The 25,674-nt window shown below is 36.6% G+C and overlaps 3 protein-coding genes across 4 annotated transcripts; all 3 read left to right on the top strand.

The window, feature by feature from the left end:
• The first annotated feature begins 227 nt into the window (after positions 1–227).
• On the top strand, positions 228–2,885 carry LOC147475701 (uncharacterized). The gene is made up of 3 exons (XM_086582461.1): positions 228–1,050; positions 1,164–1,277; positions 2,570–2,885. The coding sequence occupies exons 1-3, from the start codon at positions 1,009–1,011 to the stop codon at positions 2,747–2,749; spliced, it is 336 nt and encodes a 111-aa protein (XP_086438587.1). The 5' UTR covers positions 228–1,008; the 3' UTR covers positions 2,750–2,885.
• A 7,396-nt stretch (positions 2,886–10,281) lies between these two features.
• Positions 10,282–13,918, top strand: LOC147475700 (serine/threonine-protein kinase D6PK-like). The gene is made up of 3 exons (XM_086582206.1): positions 10,282–10,517; positions 10,652–11,880; positions 12,927–13,918. Exons 2-3 carry the CDS (start codon positions 10,712–10,714, stop codon positions 13,804–13,806), a joined length of 2,049 nt encoding a protein of 682 aa, XP_086438332.1. The 5' UTR covers positions 10,282–10,517; positions 10,652–10,711; the 3' UTR covers positions 13,807–13,918.
• Positions 13,919–17,731: 3,813 nt separating this feature from the next.
• Positions 17,732–23,919, top strand: LOC147475699 (uncharacterized). 2 transcript variants are annotated; one of them, XM_086584392.1, is made up of 5 exons: positions 17,732–18,491; positions 18,560–18,630; positions 18,704–19,006; positions 19,092–19,175; positions 23,203–23,919. In XM_086584392.1, exons 1-5 carry the CDS (start codon positions 18,078–18,080, stop codon positions 23,594–23,596), a joined length of 1,266 nt encoding a protein of 421 aa, XP_086440518.1. In that variant the 5' UTR covers positions 17,732–18,077; the 3' UTR covers positions 23,597–23,919. The 2 variants fall into 2 exon arrangements, with proteins under 2 accessions (XP_086440518.1, XP_086440516.1); XM_086584390.1 differs by having other exon boundaries at positions 18,701–19,006.
• Positions 23,920–25,674: the final 1,755 nt, after the last annotated feature.

Raw genomic sequence — 25,674 nt, 5'->3', positions numbered from 1 at the left:
TACACGAAAAACAAGAGCATCCAATATGTATTCTAGAAATTGGGCTTTAGAGTGTTTTTTGTCTAGAGAAAGACCAATATTATCTTTTGATTCTACTCCAATTTTAACAACACGTCACTTTTTACCTTTTTCATTTGTAACTGCCAATTTTTTCCACAAATAAATAATACGAAAATCTAATATGCACAAGCTGTATGTGTGTGTGTCAATCGAGGTCACTCATCAGACAAGGGTGCGTGTGTATTGCTCCAAGATGTACTGCAATCAAATAATACAATTGTCTTATAAAAAAAAACCATTTGTCCTTTCACAATTTCACAATTTGAATTACATCAAACAAAGCTTAAACATGCTATTCAAAATTATCAGAAATGCATTTTAGTTGTAATCAACATATATTTTTTCCGTTTTTGAAGTTGATGTTTTCCACATTGTTTTGGTCTCCAGAAAGTCATCTCACTTTTAATTGGAAGTTTGTAGATTTCAAATGAATTTTAGTTATTTTGATTAACCCACTACCCTTTTGGTAACTGATTTAGTTTGTAGCTTTTTTTTGTTGGTAGTTGGCTTCTTTAGTTGGGATTAATAAAAGAGGTCAAAATTGTAAAAAGCAATCTGAAATTTGAGACAGATGTGAAATTTCAGTTTTTATGGAAAAAAAAAAAAAAAAGTTTGTTATTTCCTCTAAACTTAAAAAATTTGCCTATACCCAATTTTCTAGTTTAGGAACTTGTTTTGGTCAATTTGAGTTATTTGACTGACAGACTCGCCTAGTCGATTGAGATTCTTGGCCGAGTTAATCCCGAGTCCAATCGAGTTGCAATTTTCACTGCAGAGATTGGGCCGAAAAAAACGAAAATACAAACCCGAAAGAAAAAGAAAAACAATACGTCAGGTGGAAAACATGGTGCGTCCCATATTTTATCGTTGCTCTACACAAATTTAATGCTCTCCACAAGATTTTTGAGTGTGTGAGTGAGAGTGAGTGCGCGCGTGGGTGGGAAGAGAATGGCGATGGCTTCTACAAACCTTGCTGCTACATTCCACAAGGTGCGCGCCATTCACTGAGGTTTTTTTAAGCCCCATATATTCAAATTTTCTTTCTCACTCACTCCACTAGACGCTTGTTATTCATCAGTTACATTATTTTTTGTTGTTGGCAGAGAACACAGGGACTTCAAGTTATGTGCAGAAAGAAAGAGAGTCAGCAAGACCCTTATAAAGTCATTGTAATTACACCTCCCCCTAAGAACCTTGGTATTCGTTGCTTCCCCCCTGTAAGTATATCTCACATTCACATACTCTTCTTTCTTTTATCATCTTTTATAATCTTGTATGTAATTGTTTGTTTTTCGCATTTCGTTTTATGCATAATTAGGCTTGACGGGTTTTTCTTAAAGTGCAAATGTATATTAAGTGTTTCCAAACTATGATATAGATAACACCACATATGGATTAAAACATCAACATTACTGTTAAATTTAAGACGGTTTCTGTTTTGCTATCTCCGCCGTCTGTCTGCTTGGAGCGTCCTAAATTTTGGTGTGAACTTCGGTTAGAGATGTGATGCATGTGTAGTTCTTAACAAGCTGTAGGCTGATTCGGGTTTAAAGTCAAATTATACAAATGAACTGCTTTGGGTGGATTTATCTTTGGAAAAATCTGCATTGAATCAGTAAAGGTGGACTGAATTTCCAAACATTATTCATTTTATTTTGCTGATAAGAAGAAAACAAAACAAAAAGCAATATGTCCTGCCTTCATAAATGGTTAGATCTGGAAAGTAAGAGGGTTCAAGGGTTCAATTTTTATCCCCGCAGCAGAAAATCTTGTGCCCCCTTTACTTTTAGATGCTCAGATTTATCAATAAGCCAACCCATTCTTGGTGATCCTTGTTTGCGTTTTGTTAATCTAGTTTTCTATAATGAAAGTCCTTATCCAAATTCTGTGTAATAATGGTTGGTTAGCAAATAGGACACGAAAAGGGATATTTTCACATTCCTGGCAAACTCTATACCCAGTTTGACGACCCTTTAGAATTTAGATAGGTTGTTCACTAATAGAGGTTCTTCACTTTTCATACCTTAAAGGAGTTTTTCAGGCATCCATGAAAATACCTAGTCCAGAAAAAGTAAACAGGCAGCACATATTAATGGGCAAACATTTTTTCTGTGCCGAGCCATTGTGCAAAGTTTCAACTACAACAATCATTCAGATTTGACTTTCTCTATGTTTATGTATTTCTTGTGCACCCTTCGTGTCAATGTTCTTTGAATTTCACTGATCGAGAGAAGTTAGGTATGGAAATTGTACTCTGGTCTGTAAAGTAGTATTTGTGACCTGCAGCTAAATGTTATCTCCTTTTTTGAGATTGTTAGGCTGATTAGTTCCAATGACCTTGTGGACACCACCATTCAACTTCTTCACCTGTGTGTCAGATAATATACATGGCTTTTCTAGTTTATGATTGGAGTACGTCTTTTGGTCTTCCATATCTTACAGAAAACCAAACATAGATGTGCTGGACATTGGTCCCATTTTAACTGTCCTGTTTCGTTTCTTTTGTCAGAATATGCAATGTGGTGAAAATGTGACAATAGAAGGTCAGACATACACTGTTTCATCTGTGACTCATAGATACCAGCTTCGGAAGGGGAAGTATGAACCTAGTGAGAAGAGGCTTGACGTCTTGTCTACTGGGAGATACATCTTGAACTTGTACCTCGAGAGTTTACTTGAACAATCGTGATTTGTGATGCTTGCTAAATTATAGTGAAACCTTAGCATTTGTTTTGTATCTTCTGACCATTTGCTATCTTTCTTTGTCATGATTATAAACAGAAACTCTTGACTAGTTAAACCACCAATGAACTATTGAGCTCTTATACATTCACAAGTCATAACAGCTTTGAAATTAGTATACTCTCAAGCGTTCTAGTCAAGCCTTGGGGGTTGGCTACATCATCTTGGGATTGATTCTCACCTTCACCTGGGGTCAGGAAGTGTCAAGGGTTTGTCTGTTAAAATGAGTAAAAGTTGTAGCAATAGTGAACACTCCGTGCTATATATCTTCGATGGAGAGCAGTGTGAATTTTTTGGGAATGCTCTCATGAGACATTGTGTCTGGGATGCTATATGATCAGCTGGATTCATTTTGTACTTCATCATACTCAAGCTTATATTGATTGCTGAGTAGAGGTCGGTTGTCCTAAGTAGAGGTTACTCGTTCTAATAGTTCCTGCAGACATACCAATTCGATTTTGTTGCCAGTGAAAGACTCATCTGTTGTCATAGCGACTCATCTGTTGTCATAGCTCATAGGTTTATTAGAGGTTCACTTATATTCAGATCAATGTTGTTATCCTTTGCATTTTCTTTAACTGCACGAATGCCCTTCTGTAACATTTAGCCCAAATTGCACAAACATTACAGATTACCCTCCTCTTTGATTTCAGTGCTAGCAAGACATTCTAACTTTCAGAATGTCAAATGAATTGCCCGTTCATTGCTGCTCATTATCCTCTCAGAGCATTGTCACCCGTGAGGAAGAAATCTCTTAAAGTCATGTCACATATCACATATGGTGGTATGGGCATCTCAACGGGAATGAGTATATTTGTCAAAGATGCAAGTAATATGGAATGGCACATGGGTCGTCCACTCATATGATTTAAGCGCACATGGACCATCAACTCGTATGATTTAAGAAACGTCATTTGTTTCTTCTTTTGAGATGTAACTTAAGATTGAATTCAGGGAAAAAAAATTTAGTAGCGAAAAAAAATAAGAATTCAGCAAAAAACCATAACTGTGCACAAAGTGCACATAACCAAAGAGATGCTATTGTCGCTTGCATCTTGCTCCTTTGTTTTTTTTTTGTTTCGCTACAAAACACACGTGTGTATATATATTATAGAATTAAAGGGGTATACTAAATGATGCGGTCATGCGGACATCAACATGGTCAAGCCCATGGGTCGTGAGCCCACTAATTTAAGTTATTCTATTTTAGTTATTGACACGTGTCGTATTCCTATTGGTTTATAGTTTTTAGGATTAGTATAAATAATAGGCTGATAATTAGGTTCAAGGAGAGTTGTGTTATTAATAATATTTCAGAGAGAAATAAAGATTTGTTTTAGTTTTAGTTGTTTTGTTTAATTCAAGAGTAGATTTGATAAACTGAAGCTTCCGTCAGTTTAATCTACATCATTTGGTATCGGAGTACGAATCGTTCCTGAGTAAAATCCAATTTTTTTTTTTTTTTATTCGTTTTAATTTTTCATGGTACTATTCATCGGTACTGTTCACGAACCACTGTTCATCAGAAATACTATTCACGCATTACTGTTCACCCAAAATTAAATTTCAATCTTTTGCTTCTTTTCTCATCGGAGATTCAAATTTTCTTCTTTCAAGGTATAAAAAAAAAAAAAAAAAAAAAAAAAAAAAAAAAAAAAAAATTATCTTTATTACTTCTAAAGATTAAAGTTTCTATGTTTATAGAGCTATGTCGATAGATCTGACTGGCATGACAAAATTAGAGTTAAATTAGTTTGATGAAGACGAATGGGATGTAAGATGGGGTACTAGCGCTGAAATTGACTGGGATGCGCCTAATCCCAATCTAGGTGAGCCTTTGTAGGAAGCACCAAGTACTGAGGACACCGTGTTAAGAACAACGTTGACTTCAACTGTTCAAGCAAAGCCATCAGCTCAGAGTTCCCCGAAACAGCATCCACAAGACCCAGTAATGTCAGCAATACACTTCTCCTTAGTTGCAACACCAGGAATAATCATTGGGGAGGGTGATAAGGAGACATGGAAGCGCCATTCTATTTTCAGAACCAGATGTATCAGTAAAGGTAAGTTGTGTACTGTTGTTATTGATGGTGGTTCTACTGATAACCTAGTTTCCCAAGAGGTGGTCGATAAACTAGGACTACATACCACTAAACATCCTAAACCATTTCTATCAAATGGTTTAAAAAGGGAGATCCAGTGGCAGTCAATCATTAATGTTTAGTTCCACTGACTATAGGACCTTACGAAGATACAGTAATGTGCATTGTTGTTCCAATAGACGTTTGTCATCTCCTACTAGGGCGTCCTTGGCAGTTTGATCACAGAAGTATTCATGATGGCACCAAGAACACTCACTCATTCTTGCATAACGGCAAGAAATTAATCTTGGAATTGGTCAAACCACCAGATATAAAAACCACTATATGTACGACATTCTTGCCTGAAGCACGGGAATCTGGTATGTTTTTCTCTCTTACATCACATGAGAAAAATAAGTATGCTAAAAACCCAGAAATCGAGACAGCAAGCCCTGTTCAAGCCGCACCAAGTACTACAGTGGACAACCATAATGTATCCACTTTTATGCTCGTTATGGCTTATTCTACTTCTTCTATTGAAGATTTATTTGTTGGTGAAGGCTGTAATATGGAGTTAAGCTGTGTTGATTGGGATTCCTCTCCTATTTGTGATATTTGTCCAGAGGAGGAACATGATAGTTTTTTAGATACTCCACCAATATTTGATCAATACGGAGCAGATGAATCTGAATTTTGTGTTACTACTCCCTCTTTGTCTGAGAATCTTTTTGTTGAGTATGCCGATCCAGTTTGGGAGGATTTTGATATTAATTATACAAGGCTCTTTAATTCTGTGCATCTAAAGTTACAATTGGCGGTATGCACATTTTTTGTTTTGGGATGCGGTAGTATTCTCATAGAGCAGAGAAATCATGTTGGTGGTTTTACATCTTTCTTCTTGCATCACTTTGTATATGGTGATTTTACAAACTTGCATACATTATGGTGCATTCTTATTCTTGTGAGTAATTATCTGGGAAAAATTCGAGGTCGAATTCGTTTGAACAGCAGGAGAGTGATGGGCATCAGCTATAGTGAATTTCATCAGTCCATTGCGTATACAAACTCGAGACGAGTTCTTTTCAACTTGGGGAGAGTGATGCGGACATCAGTATGGTCAAGCCCATGGGTCGTGAGCCCACTAGTTTAAGTTATTCTATTTTAGTTGTTGACACATGTTGTATTCCTATTGGTTTATAGTTTTTAGGATTAATATAAATAATGGGCTAGTAATTAGGGTTCAGGGAGAGTTGTGTTATTAAAAATATTTCAGAGAGAAATAAAGATTTGTTTTAGTTTTAGTTTTTTTATTTAATTCAAGAGTAGATTTGATAAACTGAAGCTTCCGCCAGTTTAATCTACATCACTAAAAGTCTGAGCAACATTTTGGTAGAGTGCTCATGTCAGACGAGCTATAAGCCCATTTAGCTAAATCATGAATCTCACCATTAAAACACCTTCTTAACCATCTAAAATATGAAAAATTAAATTTACTAACATTTCTGATAATTGCTTTAGTAATGCTTTGTAGAGAACAAACAATACTGGACTCCTGAGAGCTCAAACTGTTGATAACATTAATGTTGTCACCTTCAAAAAGAAATTTTCCTCCTCCTAAGTATTTTGCCAGCTACACTGCTACCTCGGCTACAAGAAGTTCACTCTCCTCTGCTGACTTTGCTGTAAATCTCCTCAATGCAGCAACAAGTAAAACTCCTTCTTCATTCCAAGTCATAGCAGCAGCAGCTCCTGATAGAGATCTCTTATTAGAAGTAGTATCAAATCTAATATTTACAGAATCAGGCATGTGAGAGAGATTACTTCTATGATGATGCAAAGTAGATATATTATTATTACTACTTATTGATGTAGATGCATGTGTGCTATGATTAATGTTTGGGAGGGATAATTTGAGATACCCCCCTGTTTTCAATTTCATTTGATATACCCTCTACTGACACAGGAAATTGACGTGGTGGATGATACATGACATATATCACGATGATACAAGACATGTATCATCTGCCGCGTCACTATGTCAGATAAATGTGTCATCAATAGGGGGGTATATCAAATAAATTTGAAAATAGGGGGGTATCTCAAAAAAAAATGCAAAACAGGGGGGGTATCTCAAATTATCCCGTAATGTTTATATTCCTAAGTATAGTGTTAGAGTTAACAAAAGAAGAAGAGTTTAGATTCTACCTATCAAAAGTTTTGAGTCTTCTTTCCCATTGAATCTTTGTAGCAATTATTATAGACCCCCTATCAGTTGCTTCTTTGTCAAATTTCTCCAGATTCCTATTATCCTACATTGTTTGCAATAGGGTGCATGCATACACACCTAAGTTTGTTATATCAAGGACCTTGTTTTCACACCATTCCATGATCTCATCCACCCATCTTCTAATAGGCCATCCTCTATTGACCTATGTTCTTAAACCTAGTGGTGATGCAAACCATAAAGTTTTTGCCCAATCATATTCAAAAAAGATGTGTTCTACCGTTTTCTTATTCCTAAAGCAAAAACCACACATAGTATCATTGCTCTTAATCCTCTTCTGTATCTTTTCTCCAGTTAGCAATATATCAATGTATAATTTCCACATAAAAACTTGTTCTCTAGCTGCCACTTTAGCTCTCTAAATTCTTCTTATAGTTTTTGCTTGAAAAGTAGAGTCGTAGCCCTCCCAATCATTTGCTCTAAGCATATGATATGCAAATTTGACATAAAATTTTCCTTTAGTAGTAGGCCACTAGGTTAACTCATCATCCGATTCCCTCCATCCTGTGGTCTGATGTGTGTTTCTTTGATAAGCCCTACTACTATAGGATCGAAAACTTCATCAATAAACTGATAATTCCATGTTAATCCTTCCTGATTCATGAGCTTTTTCACTTTTCAGTATTTTTGGATCCCTACTAGTGGGTGCACATCTTTTAGATGTATAGGATGATCTTGGAATATAAGTCAGGGATTATTGAAAACAGAGGTCTATGCACCATCCCCAAAGGTCCAAATAGACCCTTTATTCACAAAATCAAAACTTTTATATTGATCCCTCTCCAGAAATACGAGGCATTAGATGGTAACTTTTGTTCTGTTCCCATACTTTTTTTCCCATAAGCAACATGAAAAGTTTTAAACCAAATGAAATTCTTATCCTTTAAAGCTCTCTAGTTCTGTTTGGCAAGCAAAACTTTATTCATATCAGATAATTTCCTAAACCCTAGTCCTCCAAGAGATTTAGGCTTGCAGAGTTTATCTCAATCAATAGTGTGGATGCTCTGTGATTCACCAAGGGATTTAGGCTTGCATCTTGCTCCTAATTATGAAATTAAATTCTTTTGGATTGCTATCAACGAACATATATTGATCATGGAATGAAACCTTCTAAATACATTACACATAATTGTTTTGAGAGGTGTTTTGACTTAACCCCCCAAAACTATGTAGTGTTTTGATTTAACCCCCCATTTTAAAAATCATTTGACTTAACCCTCCAATCCGGGTTGATATTTTATTTATTGACAACATTGCTCTTTTTATTCATCAACCATGGAAATAAATCCTACTACCAAACAAAAAAAAAAATGTGTTAAATTTCAAAACAACTATGTAGTGTTTTGATTTAACCCCCCATTTTAAAAATCATTTGACTTAACCCTCCAATCCAGGTTGATATTTTATTTATTGACAACATTACTCTTCTTATTCATCAACCATGGAAATAAATCCTACTACCAAACAAAATAAAAATTGTGTTAAATTTCAAAACAAGTTATGTACTATATGTACTAACCAAAATCAACTCAAAAATTGAATCCCTATCTTGTAGCTGTTGCACAAAACTTTTCTCTTAAAGAGAACATACTATTTTTTTTTTATATTGTTATATTTTTGTGAAAAACATAAAACATAGAATTATAAGGTTTGTTTATATTTATTGTGTGTGAGTTGGCTTTTATCTTTAATTGTGTCTTGTTTTAGGGATTGGATCGCCATTTTTTGGGAATTAATTTCCATGGTTGATGACTTGATGAAAAAGAAATACAATATTGGTATAATATAAAATATTAACCTGGACCGAGGGACTAAGTTAAATGATTTTAAAAATGAGAGATTAAGTCAAAATGTTATATAGTTTTGGGGGGTTAAGTAAAAAAAAAACCCTTGTGTTTGATAGGCTGTGTTTGATACAAATCATGAAAAATTACACTATTTGCACATTTGCCACTATTTACCACTGTTTGATATGATTTATGACCTATGACGAATGTTTTGAGTTTTGCCACAATTAGTGATTTGCCATGATTTTAATGGCAAAATTTACTCAGGAGGAGTTAAATAAATTTTGCCACAACAAATTACACACAAATTTGCCACAAACTATTTGCTACAATGTAATCAAACAACAAATTTAAATCTGCCACAAATTATTTGCAATCTAGATCTTCACCAAATAAAAAGTGTCAACTACTATCTCCATTGTTAAACTTGAAAATCACATATGGTAGAAGTGTGGAACCAAAGTTTATAAAAATTGTATGCCGAGAAAAGATTTCAGCGGTAACATGAATCATTCATTGTTTGTTTAGTTGAAAAAAGAAAAAATAGAAGTTGTAACAAAGTTTTTGTTTTGCTAGCAAGTGGCAAGACTGGCAACAAAAGTTGATTTTCACCGGCCTGCCAAAAAACTGTGACAGCGCGCTGAAGGCAATAGATGGAATCCTCACCTTGTTCAATTGCCTTGACTGGTCCGGAAACACATCCATCTGGAACTCAGACAAGAAAAACCACATGACAAAGTTTGTCACAACATAGAAACAATGTAGGCCAAATTACAAACACAGTTAATTAATATCTTCATTAACATGTGCAAGTATTCAAGTAATTAATATTCCACTATTCTTACATATGCCGTGAGTTAGTATGACAACTACATTACATTGCAAGCTTTAACACAACGAATATATTCAACTGCGTACCCTATACAATTCAGTCAATCATGCATGTACACTTGTCTGTGTTCAAGCACAAAAATCATATGCTGGATCTCAAAGCCTGAAAGGTGGATGAAATTTTACACAAAATAATACCAGTCTTCATCTTTACCAAAAATAAAATACCAGTCTTCCGATGGTAAGTGGTAAAAAGTTCCTTGTACAAAAATCAATTTAAGCATTTGCAAATTTACATTCTCCAATCTATTTTCGATGTTTTCAGACTCTCTACGGCTCTACTAAACAGTATTTACGTACACATATTTCTTTCACTCTAATGGTGACATTTGGTCAACTGAAATAATTGAGTCAACTAATCCATAAGAAGAAAGAATAATTAGTTTTTATTACTGAAATAAACAGTAATAATAATAATAAAGTAATTAGAAGAAGCAGTGTATCCAAAGAAAAAGACAGGCTACTCCCACTTATTAGCTTAGCCCTCACCTCATTTCCTCCTCTCCTCCTGTCTTTAAAAACCAATAAAAAGATTCTCCCAAAAACCTCATTTTAATTCTTGAGATTCTCAATTTCTTTCTCTCTCGATCGGATCTGAACAAACTAAACGAACCCATCTTTCTATCTCTTTCTGCAATGAAAGATCACTTCAAGATCCATTCTTTAACCAAGGTATAATTTAACTCTTTCTTTTTTTACATGTTACTTAACTGTCTTTATCTTGTTTTGTTAAAAAGAACATTTTTTGTAAGTATAAAGTATAGTTTTATTAATTTTTTGATGAAATGGGCTTGTTTTATTTATAGATTTGAACAAGTGTGTATCAATCAAGCAATTATAGTGAGTAATCTGATTGATTGTAATTGATGGCTACATCGACGAAATTGCGAAAAGATCCAACTGTGCAATTGAGTAGTAATAACACTGTAGTTATGCCGGCTGTAAATGGGTCTCGGAATGGTGGTAATACTTCTTCTATTGGTTTAAAGAGTTCTTCTCGTCCTGTTCGATCGCAGTCTGCGAAGAATTTGTTGAGTGAGGAGGTTATAGATAATGGGATGAAGAATAACGGGTATCAAGCGGATTCTCTAGTTAATCAGAAGCATTTGAATAATAGTGTTAATGAACAATTGCAGAAGAAAGATGTTGGTTCAGTGAAGAAATCATGTAGAACGGTTAGGGGGAATTCGGTACTCGAGAATTCATTGGATAATATGGCTTCGTTGAAGCAAGCTTTAGAAGAAGATGTTACTGAAGATGAAAGGTCTGGTGTACTTGTTAAGGATTCATCGGGATCAAGTGTTAAGAGTGATGGTTGTGAGACTGCTAATGATTGCCGTCTCGATCAATGCCTAGTAGTTGAAGAGCAACCAATTGGAGGGTTAGCTTCTGACATCCCCACAAATAAGTATAAAAGTCCTCCGGATAGTTGCTGGAATGGAAGTCAGTATATGGAAGCTAAAGACAGCTTTGGCACCACTGGAGTTAGCGAAAGTGCTAGTGTTGATAAGTCAAGTGGAAGTACGAAGGTTAGCAACTCTTGTGATTTTGTGGAGAGCACGAAGACAAGTACCTGCAGAGGTAGCACTGGAAGTGATATCAGTGATGAGAGTAGCTTGACTAGCTATAGCAGCACCGTTAATAAACCTCACAAGGGAAATGATACGAGATGGGATGCGATTCAGGCTGTTCGGTCTCGAGATGGGGTGTTGGGGATTAACCATTTCAGGCTTTTGAAAAGGTTGGGGTGTGGAGATATTGGTAGTGTTTATCTATCTGAATTGAGTCGTACTAATACGTATTTTGCTCTGAAAGTTATGGATAAAGTAGCTCTAGCTAGTCGAAAGAAGCTTCCGAGGGCTCAGACAGAAAAAGAGATATTGCAGTGTCTTGATCATCCATTCCTGCCTACTTTGTATTCACACTTTGAAACTGAAAAGTTTTCCTGTTTGGTCATGGAGTTCTGCCCCGGGGGAGATCTTCATGCACTCCGCCAAAGACAACCAGGCAAGCATTTTTCCGAGAATGCTGCTAGGTATGAATCTTGATCCCTCCTAGTTTAAATAATGAGTTCACTGCAATTAACTAGAACTGCCTGCCTCGGGAAAACATTCTGGTTCTTTGTCTGTGTATTTGTAAAATTGTAAGTCTTAGAGGATTTTGTAATAGACTCTTTTAAGAGTTCACTTACCAGTAACATAGAGTGATCTGGTAAATTAGGTACCTATGTGGCTAATTTAGAGTAAACTTAATTGCTGCAGTCTCCCAAACTTGAATGTAGAAGAAGGTCTATCATTCACAAACTTGTGTTCCTATGACCTTTAAGCTTTTGATTTAGGTCTTGCTGGGTACATCCTGAAGTACTGAACTGGTTCACTTGAGGCTCTTCTTTCAAACTTGAGTTTAATCACTCCCTTGATTTTCCTTCCTTGTGTATTGTATTATAGTTTTTTTTTTTTTTTTATTGGAAAGCGTGTTTTAAATGAGATCAGTAACTCTTTTTAGAGGGTTAAGGCAGACCCACTCCGGTTACATTGAAGGACCCTAGCCCGAAGGCTTACATTGCCCGAAGGCTCATCAACCCCAAACGCTGATGCGCCATTTTGAGTAGACCCAACCGCCTCCACCTTGTCCATGAAGACTTGTTTTTGCTCCTCGATCCACCCATCGTAGCAGCACCTTGTCTGTAGCCCGGAGGCTCGCTTGGCCCAAAGGCCCATCACATAATTACACAAGAAATAAATCCCAACCAACACTAGGTGAGATTCGAACTTGCAACCTCTCCCATGAGGAGAGGGGTACACAACCAATTGAGCTAGAAGCTCTTGTATTGTATTATAGTCGTATGGACACAGAGCCATATAGGAAATTTATCATGACATGAACTACCGAGCATGGAAGTTTAAACTCAGATGAATATTTCACTATCATTTTCTGCCATTACAATAACTAGTTTATCAATTTAAGAAAATATTCATATCACATTGTGTTGGGAATTGGGCCCTAAGGTCTTTGGATCAAATAAAAGAGCTCATTAATATAACTTTCTGCAGTATGTTAACCCCCTTCGATCTCATGCAGGTTTTATGTAGCAGAGGTCCTCCTTGCTATGGAGTACCTTCACATGCTTGGTATCATTTATCGAGACCTTAAACCAGAGAATGTTTTAGTGAGGGATGATGGCCATATAATGCTCTCAGATTTTGACCTGTCCCTAAGATGTGTCGTTTCGCCGACTCTGGTGAAATCGTCTAACACAGAGCTAGGCTTATCAAAGAAGAACTCTTCTTACTGTGTTCAGCCTGCTTGCATTGAACCCACTTGTGTGATACAGCCAGCTTGCATGCAGCCTACTTGTTTTGGACCAAGATTCTTTTCAAGCAAACCCAAAAAAGATAAAAAAAGCAAACCGAAGAATGAAACCTTTACTAATGTGAGCCATCTTCCTGAACTTCTTGCCGAACCTACGAGTGCTCGGTCAATGTCTTTTGTGGGTACCCATGAGTACCTGGCTCCAGAAATCATCAAGGGTGAGGGGCATGGAAGTGCTGTAGATTGGTGGACTTTTGGGATCTTTCTATATGAGCTTCTATACGGGAAGACTCCGTTTAAAGGATCAGGAAATCGTGCTACCTTATTCAACGTGGTGGGACAACCTCTCAGATTTCCAGAGACACCTACTGTGAGCTTTGCTGCAAGAGACTTGATCAGAGGTCTGCTAGTGAAAGAGCCTCAGCATCGCCTTGCTTATAGGCGTGGGGCCACGGAAATCAAACAGCATCCATTCTTTCAGAGTGTAAATTGGGCACTTATCCGGTGCACAAGTCCGCCTGATGTGCCAAAGCCTCAAAATATGGACTTCTCTGCACCAAATGAGACACCAGCAGCATCCAAAACTGAGAATGGTTCAGGAGTCGATGTAAAGCCTTCGGGTAACTATTTAGAGATTGATTTCTTTTAGTTCTTGTAGTTGTGTACTCGTGTACTTATTTCATGGCATACTGTGTATTTGCTTGAATGATTTTTTAATGAAAGGAGAGCAGAAATTGTTGCTTCTCTAAAGGAATATGTAACGATTGCGCCTTTGCACTAGGTATGATAGATGCCACTAACAAATTTCTAAAATGGATAGTGGAGGTGTTTTTTCTTTCGCCCCTGTTTGCCCCATCTTGTGACCTTTTCTCTTTAGAGTGTTTTGGACCAACATGAAGTACTTATTTCAACAAACACCAAATTCCTTTAATAGTTGTGCACCGTATAACTATTACTATATGATAAGTTTTTGTAAGGATGCCATATTGCTGCTATGCTTTGCAAGGGACAACATACAGTTTACTTATACAAGTAAGAAGGTTCTGTTATGCGTTTATTGCCCTTATTCTAGAAACTATTATTTTCTTATTTATTATAATTTAACCCAAGTACTATTGTTAAATAGTTTGAGTACTGCTTGGCATTCTGGCTCATTCCATGGTGTGTAATGCTCTTTGTTTTTTCGCTGAATGGCTTTTGCATGCTTCATACTTCATGGTGCAAGTAGCTACCTGATTGAACCTAGTCCAAGCTACATTTCTAGGATTTACCTCCACTTGCTTGTTAGCATGGCTACATGAAATATTTTCTTTCCGCATTTGTTAAAGCAAACACCTATTCTCTGAAACATTTTAGCAGAATTATGTTGTTCTTTGAAACATTTATGTGCAAATTTTTTGTTTATAACAGAAGTCCAAATGAGTACTCATTGTCTTGGTGTGTGATTTCCTGTAATGTGTATGGACACCACTAGACATTGCAAGTACCGAGCATTAAAACTTATATAATTAGACTGAACTGAGCCTCACATGTTAACTACCTTTGTCAAACAGCACTTCATGGCTCACACTTCAAGGTACAAATACTCAGAGTCTGATAGGAACCTTGAGTAAATGAGTAGGGGCTATGAAGCTTAACTATTCAACCTTAAGCACTCGGCATGTCTAAACCGCCGATATCTATTATATGGGCTCTCACCGAATCATATTTCAAATTAAGATTAAGTTTTCAAACTCTTAGGTTTTGTGTTCTATTTGAATTAAGTCTGCGTACTCTTAAAGAGTGCTCCTGTTAGATTCTTTATATAATTAAATGGAGTATATTGAAGATGCTGTCTTTGTTTTAGGACGAGTTAGTTCCAGCCCTTGCTCTGACGCAGTATATCCATTATCCATAGAAGAATCCTTTTACTTGTCAATTAGTTTCAAACTTTCAGTTGTATGTAAGCTTCATGTTACAAAGGTGCAAGGTGCTTCTGTAGTCTGTACTGCTCTTTGTTTAGGCAAGGATGGGTTCTGAGCTGGTGGCATCAAAAGTAAAATATGCTAGAGTTAAATTCTATAACTATTTGGGTCACAGTCACACCTTCTAAATTCTGCAGAAGGTATCTCAAACTTGAATAAAATTCAAGGAGAGGAAGTCCCAATTATTCTAGAGTCTCCGAAGTACTAGTATTATGTATGATTGAGTAGGCAGCAGCTTCTATCGCTGATCACTCTGTTACAGTATCTGTGTGACAGATTGCTTGGCTGGTAAACAAATTGGACATCCTCAATACGCCTAACCTGGTAAAATAATCAAACTCATGCAAAGCATGCTTTTTAATGCTCAAATATGGCGACTGATACGGTTGACTTGAGGATCATACTGCTATTAGGGCCATTTGTTATTTTCGTCCAGATCTGACAGCTAACCGCCATAGAAGCAGACAGTTGGGAGATGAAAAAGACAGTCCATGGATGACAGTTGAGAGAAGAAGAAGAAGACAGGCATCAAGGGATTATATACTTCTTAAATTTTATACCCATTTCAGCTCTTTCAGAAAATCAGATCTTAGATCTGATAAAAATACAGAAAAGAAGAAGAAACAGCAGAAAACAAATGGAACAGGGGCCCCTTGTTTTTCATGATATTTCACCTTTCCATGGTGCTTTTTTTCTTCACTGCTTTGATGCAGCATTCACATAAGAAATAGTTGGTTTAATGGCATTAGCCATAACACTGCAAATTTGCAGCTCCTATAGTCCTATCCCTGACCAGATACTGCTCAATCGGAGTTCAGCTTTGCATGTCCTGATGTCCAGCAGAAGAGGGTACACCTATATGATTCTCTTCTATCGACTTGAAGTTGTATATCTGCTTCTTTCTCTCTTTACATATGCAAGTTCTGTATTCTTTTTTCTTTGTAGTAATAGTGTATTTAGATATGCCAAGATCTCTCAAGTGCCAAACGTATACTTCACAGTGAAGTTGTCGTCAGCAAAGGTTGGAAAGCTTGTGGAAGTTGAAGTTCAATTTTATAATGGAGGAATAGGGTTATTTGGACGGATACACATTTTTTGATAGTCACTTTGAAGTAAACAAAACCCATTTTACTTCCTTGTCACATTTTTTTTTTGTATCTTCCTCAGATCATTCAATCAGATTTCATCTTGAAGTCTACGAGGCAAATTTTCAGACCTCGTATGCAATTGTTTTTCGGCTATTGCATCATCCCTGAGTCCCCTGACTTCATGTATAGAGTGGCGTACACGTTTACAATTAAGAATTGTATATGTATCTTTGTTATATTATTTGCTTGAACTAAACGTCTGATTTTATAAACCATTGACTAAACGGAATAGCGACTATATCGTTCATATCATCAAGTGCAACGCTCAATAAATGAAGAGAGAAAATGTTGAACACGCGCGCTGTTCTCTATCCGACTGAAAAAATTGTTGAACTCCCAGAATTAATGCTGCATGTCCCAATATGTAGAACACCTTTTGGTACCAATCTCCAGTCCATGCTCATAGCTAGGGCCATGTTGCATTAGCACTTGTCAGTAATCACTAATCAGTATAGTCATATTCTACGAAGGGCAAGGCGGCAAGCAGCCGAAGTAATGACTTGTTGCACGAGGGAACCCAAGAGTCCAAGACACTGAAATAATTGTCACGGTGCAATCTTGAGACAACAGATTGAATGCACTGTCGGTGATTTGTACTTCCTACCTCACACTTCCCATCACATCTATCAAGTCTACAACCAGTCAAACATTACTAGTCTTCAAGTGGAACTCGCCAAAAAAATTTAAGAGTAACAATTTTTTAAGGTGAAGTTGAATTTTTATGTCCGATCGTCCAAGTTCTTAGGAATTTTGCGCGTGCAGATGTGCTTTCTACATGTGGGAGGTGTGGGTTTAATTGTTTAAACCTAGTAGCTTTGCTTATGGAGTACGTTCTACTCGAATTTAACCCGCTAACCTTCAAGCCCTGTTATGCTTATGTTAACGCTATAATGGATGCTTAGTTTATCAATGACCTTAAATCCTTAATAGTATGGACTTTAGGCCAGTTTAGTTATTTGATTATCCTTCAGGGACGATAATGTTAGTCTACTTGTATATGAATGTTTTTTTTTTAAAAAGTGGAACGTTATTCATGCCAATGAATCAGCACCCAATTATTATTCTGACAAGGAGATAACTTGGAATTCCCTCGAAACACTAATACCTTAATTACCATGGTAAATTTCTGCCAAAACTTTTATGATTTTAAGGGGACAGTAGCATCTGCCGATCTACTGTTAGAGAATCCGTATCAAAATCAGGTAGTTAGAGATGCAGTGCATTAGTGGTGGCATTCTAAAAGATCTGAATGTCATTTTGGAGCTTTTTGTCGGAATTCGTGAAGCAACAAACGCAAAAAAAAAAAAAAAAAAAGAGACGGTAACCTGACGCACTTAGACATAATGGGAGCATTGACAAATAACCACGTACTATAGAAGTATAGATAGATCATCACAGCCAGGGCCATTAGAGACTATATAATAGTGAGCTTACATGTTCGTTCAATGGTTTTGGTGTCGCAGTTTAAATCGACATCCCACAAAATAACGACTTGCAAATCGTAGTGAGTATTTGGCCACAATACAGTGCCACATGTTGCAATCTACTGTAAAACAGTACAATGACAGGTAAAGAGGTCAATTGCAATCCCATTTTAAATCCCAAAAATGGAAATACACAATTCACTTTACTCCCTCCACTACAAAGCCATGTCCATCTAAAATAACCAAAAGTATGCCTGACAGTCTAACTATAGCTATTATAATAACCCTTATACCCCCACTGTTTTCCAAACACACCGCTAAATCACTTACACCTGGCAAAATAAAATATCTAAAACTGTAAATACACAGTCCCTCCCTCAAAAAATGAACCTGAAAAAACCCAAAGCAGTGGTGCTTCTAACAAGAAGCACTATAAATACCACCTCATTTTTTAATTTCTCTCTCTCTCCTCAAAAACCAACCATGTCTTCTACTCCTCCTCTTGAATCTGATCCAACCGTAGATTCTTCTTCTTCAGTATTAGTTCCAACTCCAACCGTTGATTCATCAATCGTTGTTGTTGAAAATGAAGAAGAGGAAGATTTGAAATATGGATTCAAACGAGATGAGATGTATAAAGACAAGTTTCCTATTAAATCTGATGAATATGATCGACATGTTTTTCTTTCTTATAAAACTGCTTCTTCTTGGCCACCTCGTGTTGAAGATCAGAGTTATGATCCATTACCTTCTCTTTTCGCTGATTCTTTCAAATCCAACAAATCTCAAATCGGAAAGGTATTAATAATGTTTCCATATCTTATTTCGATTCGAAACTTTGACATGTGTTTTTTTTTTAAACACAGACTCGGATTACTGTGATTGAAGGTGAATCTGATGGTGACGTGTTGATTTTTCCAGATATGGTTAAATATAAGTGAGTTTTTTACTATTTTCAGCTGTCATCTTGTTTTTTGATATTGACTTGTTTGGAATGATTGATCAAGGAGTTTGAGTACTGAAGAAGTTGATGAGTTCGTGAAAGAAGTGCTGGTTAATAAGAAAACATGGTCTAAACAATCGCCTGAGGAATTGAGTGGCTTTCATGTCTTTGTTTGTGCTCATGCTAGTCGAGATAAGAGATGTGGTGTTTGTGGACCTGTGTTAGTTGATAAACTTAATGAGGAGATTGGGTTGCGTGGACTTAAGGGTGAAATATTTGTTAGACCTTGTTCTCATGTTGGTGGACATAAGTATGCTGGGAATGTAATAGTTTTTGGTGCTGGTTCTGATGGGAAAGTTAAGGGGCATTGGTAATATTATTTGTAACTTAATGTGTGTGTTTGTTATTGGATTAGTACTTTTGTCAAGTGTTATTTATTGGATTTGGGTTTGTAGGTATGGATATGTTACACCTGATGATGTCCCACTTTTGCTTGATCAACATATTGGAAAAGGAGAGGTTGTCGAACATCTTTGGAGGTTTGTGTTCTTTTACACGTGTGATTGTTCTATGTTTGGTTGTTATGAATGTGTGTTTTCTGCTATTATCGTTCTTATTATATGTCGTTAGAACCTAGAAGTTGCCAATCAATGAAATGGATATTAATGGAAAAATAAATGATGTAAGAAACAGGAGATTCTGTTGTAAGAAATGATCAGAGTAACACGTTGTCATTAAGGGTTTAGGATATTTGTGGAATTTAAAAAGATAGCAGATGATACAGTAAGATCGGCTTCCTTATTTAATTACAGTAAGACATGTTATGAAGTTTGTTTTAGTGCTTTTATTGAATTTAATTGGATTTTCGAGGAGAGGAACTCTATAAAATTAGTCTGCTGTAGTGTTATTTGGGGGTCCAAAGTTCCTTTAAAGGTCACTTTCTTTGTATGGTGTGCAACCTTGGGTAAAATCTTAACTGTCGATAATCTTAGAAAGAGACATTTCAAGGAAACCTTAGTCAACTTTTGTCCTTTGTGTTTAAAAGATGGTGAGTCAGTGAATCATATCCTCCTTCGGTGTCATTTTTCTTGGCAAGTTTGGTGTTTTCTCATTCAGGAGTCAGGTAGTTCATGGGTCAGTTCAGGTTCGGTGAAAGGTGTGTTAGCCTCGTGGTCTTCAGATTTGCAATCTCAAAGGGGAAGACGTATATGGAAAATGATTCCTTTTGCGGTTTTGTGGGGCCTATGGATGGCATGGAACGGAATAGAAGAACTTTTGAGGGTGTTGTGGCTTCTTTGGAAGAAGTAATCATGTCAATTAAAGGTCTCTTATTCTTCTGGGCCAAAGCGCATGAGGAAACTAGTAACATTCCTTTTGAGCACTTTGTGTGTAGATGAGAAGATATTTTGACTTGAGAACGGTGTTTTCTGTTTCTTGTGTACATTTGTTGTTGTTCTTTCTTTCAGTTGGTTATCGATGTAAGGATACCTCATCCTACTATTCCTATGTTTTTATATTTTTATATCAATGAAATATCTATTTACCGATCAAAAAAAAAAAAAAATTACTCTGCTGTAGAATGTCTGTTGACTAGCCGTTTGTGGGATCAAATAATATAAGGGGTAAATCCATGTTTGAGTGGAAGGGCTAGACGGCTAGTATATTGAGTATATCTGCCTGTTACTATTTTGAACAGATTTTCACGAAGATGGGTCGCCAATGGGCGTGCTCGTTCACTGCCAACTGGATAAGCTCTTTTCAGTGCTCCCACCGATTTTTTTCAACCAAGCTGGAATATGTAACTTAAAATAAGTACAAGATAAGTTCCAGAGTCCTGGAAGTTTCCGTCATCTTTACGAACTATGATAACTTTATTTTGCGAATATGAAACATGCTGTGTATAGTGTGTATGTGGCTGTATCTATATATATTATGTGTCAGCGAGTGTCGGGTAAAGAAGGGTGTGTTATGTGTATTTTTTAACCTGTAAAGAGGGAATAATATTAATAAGAAGAAATGAGGTTGAGATAACCTTCACATACAACAGGAGATGCTATTGTAGATGGTATGACCATTTAAGAATGTTCTTATCTCTATCTATCTATAGAAAGTGTAACCAATTTTATTAAGGGATATAGCTCGTAGTGTAGGAGGTTTTCATAAATAATAGATATAAGCTTATTGCTGAAGGAATGGTTAATCGGTTAAATATAAGGAAAGTTACTTCTATAATTGACTTCAGATATATCTTTAGTATCTGCATTCACTTTTTTTAACCGAGTGACTCTAGCTTCTGAGAGGAGTTTCACAATCTAATACTGAAATATATTTCAAGTACAAAAGCTCAAATATCCTTAACAAATATCCTTAACAAATATGCTTAACAAATATATTTCAGCTTAAATTTTATCTTGGGTGTTTATGCTTAGTTCTCTCTGCTACTAAGAAATTAAGAATGTTCTGAACATGTAGGCTTTTATATGCTTGTACTTTCCGCGTTGTTAGTTTCTTTTGATTTTATTTTACATGCACATGACGGGTTAACATGTGTGTCATCAAAATAATGATGGTGCAATCAGTTTTAATGTCATAGTTGTGGTGGCAGACAAAGCTTGACATTCATAGTTTGTTTAATTAGAAGATTAATCTTACTCGCCTAATGAAGTAGGAATGACTGAATGCTGGTTCTGCTGGGTTGGTGGGAAGGTTAATATATATCCCTTAGCTTATCTAGAACTGAACAAGAAAGCTGAGAAAGTAAGAAAGTAAGGCCTCTACTTTTCGTGAAAATGATGGTTTTAACAGTGTCGGTGTGCAGGGGAAATACTTATCACATAGACAATGTTCTTTGTTATTGAGCTGTAGCTAGCCGTGTAAAGAATTCACAATTTTAGTATTTGAATAGCATCTATGCATGGCTATATAATACAAAGCAAAAGAGGGAAAAAAAGGTTCTCTTAATGACTGTTTTCTAATATATTTGTGGGCATAGAGGATACTTATATTTTTCAGCTATGAGGAATTTGGAGAACTTGGTAAGTAATTTATGTTGGGAGAGAGTGGACCAGCATGAGCTTCAATAGGTGGACATTTTGATTGGCAACACTTTCGTTATTTATTTATTTATCATGACATACATATATTTAGTCAAATGAAGGATTATGCTACACATTACATAGTTAACAATGTATTCTTTTGGGAAATGGTTGGTGAAATTGAATTATTATTCCAGATTTATGGTATGGACACAGACAACTCACCAGTGTGGAAGCTGATGCCATACACAACTGATAGTTATGATTCACAAATATTAGTAACTCTCACCGCAGAATGAATTGGTTGGGAAACTGTAGCAATGTATCTACTGCTCAAGCGTCATATTTCTTTATTTGTGTAAAACTAGTAAAAAAATGCCTGAGGTTGTTTAGAGATGCTAATAACCTCTTACCAAAATGATACATATGAAGATTTTTGCTCTTCTTTTTAAGTTAGTCTATAAGCTACTTTTGCTAAATAGGATTATAGGAGTATGTGACGTTAGAGGATAACTTGTTGTTTTATCTGTGGTGGGCATACTAAGCTTGAAAGGCTTGTGCTAAGAATAATATTAGAATGCAACTTAAGAGTACTTCCTAAATTGAAAGCTCGAATTCTGTTGTTACTTGAAACTTGAAACAGTCATCATTGTATCATTTTTTGTTTAATATGCGTAATGCATACAAACCTACATATATGATTTAGTTTCTACTTAGATAGGAAGTTAGGAACCTTGATGAAAAAATGATTCATTATAGAATGAGATTGCGAACGCTGTATTGGCAAGAGGGTGTCCTATCCTTAATAACTTAGAGATAATATATTATTGATGAGGGAGTATGTTTTGTCTTATTACATAATTGTTTGTTTCCAAAAATTTCGGAGATTAGATTTTAATTTGGTCAAGAGATGTTATTTTAGGAGTTACTGTTTGTTTCCAAATAAATCGGTGGATGGATGTTGTTTAAGGAAAAAGTGATCCTTGTTAATTAATCTTACCTCAGGGAAGTGTGAGAATGTTAGGCGGACGCATCATCACAGATTTTTAGTATTGAATGTTTTAACTGTTGAGCCTTCACACACACACACACGCATGCGTGCATTGGATTTGTAGGTTCTCTGTGCAGAATGACATATCTTGGTGGTCCAATCAACTTCAACTGACATCTTTGTGTGGGCATTTTAAACAGGACTAGACTAGGGAGCAAGTTGGGCTAATCTAGCAAGACATGCCAAATAATTTATTTTTACTCTAAAGTTTTGATAAGTAGCCCTTCTTTGTTTCCCTGCTTCACAATGTTCCAAAATTTTGAAACTTCCCTTCAGAAGTTCATGAGGTTGTTGAATGGGGTTACACACATTTCCACTTTGTTTATTGTCTGTTAATGGAATGTAAAGACATTTCTGTATTTTTACTTCTTTCGGCTTTTCTATGCACATATCTGTATGGATATGAAACCTTTCATTTGTTTGATGCTAGTGAATAACAGTGTACTTAATCTGTCCGATTAATGTTAATCAATTGCACAGGGGAGAAGTCTGTCATCCTTATGAAGAGAAGGCCGAAGAAACTGAACAAAAGCCTAAGGAAAGTGATGGCGTGTCTTTACCAAATGGAACTCACTTTGAGAAAACTGAGGGTGAAACCCAGGGAAGCAGCCCAAAAGGCATGAGGCAAAATGGAGGTGGTTGTTGCCAGGGTGCCAATGGAGGTACTTGTTGCCAAGATGATAGTGTGGAATTGGAGAACAAGGTTGCAGGAAAGAAACCAAGAGAAGGCAATGGTGTATGTACAAGAGGGGTGGACAAGGTGTCATCATGGATGGGAAAGTTGGACCAAGCTGATGCTTACACTGCTGTGGGCGTAATTGGAGCAGTTGCAACTGTTGCTGTTGCTTACAGCATTTACAGGAGGTCAGGGTGAAATACCTTCTGTGCTCTATCCTTCCTGTTGTTCGTGAATACATGCTCCTTTAGATAGAACTGATATCTACTGCTGATGAATAATTGTCTGAACTACACCTGTTTCCAGGGCATACAGATATATAGAAACTAGTTATAGTTAATATGCAGATTTGTTTTCTTTGGCATCTTTGTTATGTCAACTTTTATTGATAAAAAGAAGAAAAAGAGAGAGAAATGTCAGCAAGTCCATTGTAGTGTTTTCTTGATATAACTTTGGGATCCCTATAACTTTTATTCTGTGACTTATGGTCATGTGTATCAAATGTTACAGCAGTACTCTTATTTTTGTGGTTTCAAAACATGGTGACCTTTTTTATTCAACCATTTTTTTTGAATTCTTGTACTGTTCAAATTTAGATTGTAGGGTTGGTTTTAATTCAGATTCTGGATCGGTTGATCCTGGGATGGTCTGAAATTTATACATTACTTTTTAGAAAACTAAACACATCAGTGGATGTTTGGTACTGTAGAGTAGGTGTGTGTAATTCGATCCCGGACAGTCCCATCTATTTGTACTACATCGACCTTGCTGGACTCCAGTTTTTGCTGGACTTCTGCTTTGCTTTAGAAACAGTATCACACTCGGAACATGTCAGTCCATTTTTGTAGTCTCACTGCTGAATATCACCCTATTTTTCTAGGTTTAGATTGTAAGAAGTAAATCCAGTAGAATGCATCAATTTGACTGCTTAGAGGTGAAGGTTTGAATGATCTGGGATGACATTAAGATATGAGATTTATGGGCTATGGCAACAGGAACCTCGGTTCCCCTTCATACATCTTTTGTTCTTTTGCACTTTGGCACTGTTTTGAAAACCCATAATATGCGCAGTTAAAAAGAGTGATCAGCAACGATATGAAATATGACGGTTGGCGGTGAAAAGTCTGAATGACTATTGTACTTTTAGTCCTAGTCTGTTTTCAGAGGACGTTTCAAAAGCAGATTTAGTACCATGTGATTAAGTGTGACGGTAGTGTTAACCCGATGGCGCTGAAATAGTATGAGAAGCTCTTTAAGTATCTTGTTGCTTTCTGATTTCTATTCATCCATAACTTTGGGTTATATACGTGGATGTGAAGAAAACAAGGTGATGATCTCCATGTTCAGTAATATTCTTGCCAAGTTAGCATTGGATTCATCAATATTCCTAGGAGGAAATCATTAGAATAGAGAGAGCAGGCCGAATACAGCCACTCAGCTAACGATGCTCGCCCCATTGACTTAACATGCCAACACATCATGGGCTTCTCTTCTCCTCTCCCCCTCTGCTCACAATACACCCGCCATACCAGTGCCACACTAATACTGTTCTAGGATGCAATCCATCAGAAGATCAAAAGGCTTTTGATCATAACTATGATTAAGAGATTGTTTAACTTCTTCCGGGTAACTCTATACCTTAAAGGAGAATCAAGAAGCAATGAAGAACTTGATGGTACTTCGGTATCATTAGTGGATTCAAGTTCACAACAAAAGAATGTAGTTGTGAGGGTTGTTCATGCTGGTGGACTGGTTGAATTGTATCATGATGCAATTTCTGCAGTTCAGGTGATGGAGAACAATCCAGGGATGTGTCTTTCTCGACCGCAAATCTTCAAACGACCTCATGAATCAATCCTCCAGCCAGATGAGAAGCTGCTTCCTGGGCAAAAGTATTATTTAGTTCCTCGTTCCACAGTAAGAAAACTGAAGCACAAGTATGCACAGAAATCGAAAGAAGCATCTGTGTGCAAGGGAATGGAGGTCAAGAAATCAGTGGATGAAGAAGAAGATTCTTTTGAGGATTCCTTTTGTTCTGCTAAAGATTTTTTCATTTGTAGAGAGAAGTGGTTTAGATATTCAATGATCCATAGCGGAAGAGATGTAGACAAGCCTTTTGCACCGCCCATCAAAAAGCCAAGAATGTGGAAGGTTCTTGGCTGGCAGCCTAGTCTCACTTCAGTCGAAGAGGTGTCTCCCTAAGTATCTTCGGGCATAAGCTCTTCTGTAACTGCATGGGTTGGTAGGTTGAGTCCTTCCAAGAAGTTGATGAAAAT

Source organism: Coptis chinensis, chromosome 9 (genome assembly GCF_015680905.1).
Source record: "Coptis chinensis isolate HL-2020 chromosome 9, ASM1568090v1, whole genome shotgun sequence".
In the NCBI taxonomy this organism is placed as follows: domain Eukaryota; kingdom Viridiplantae; phylum Streptophyta; class Magnoliopsida; order Ranunculales; family Ranunculaceae; genus Coptis; species Coptis chinensis.
The sequence above is the reverse complement of the archived record's forward strand: the minus strand, read 5'-3'. Positions and strand labels throughout refer to the sequence as shown.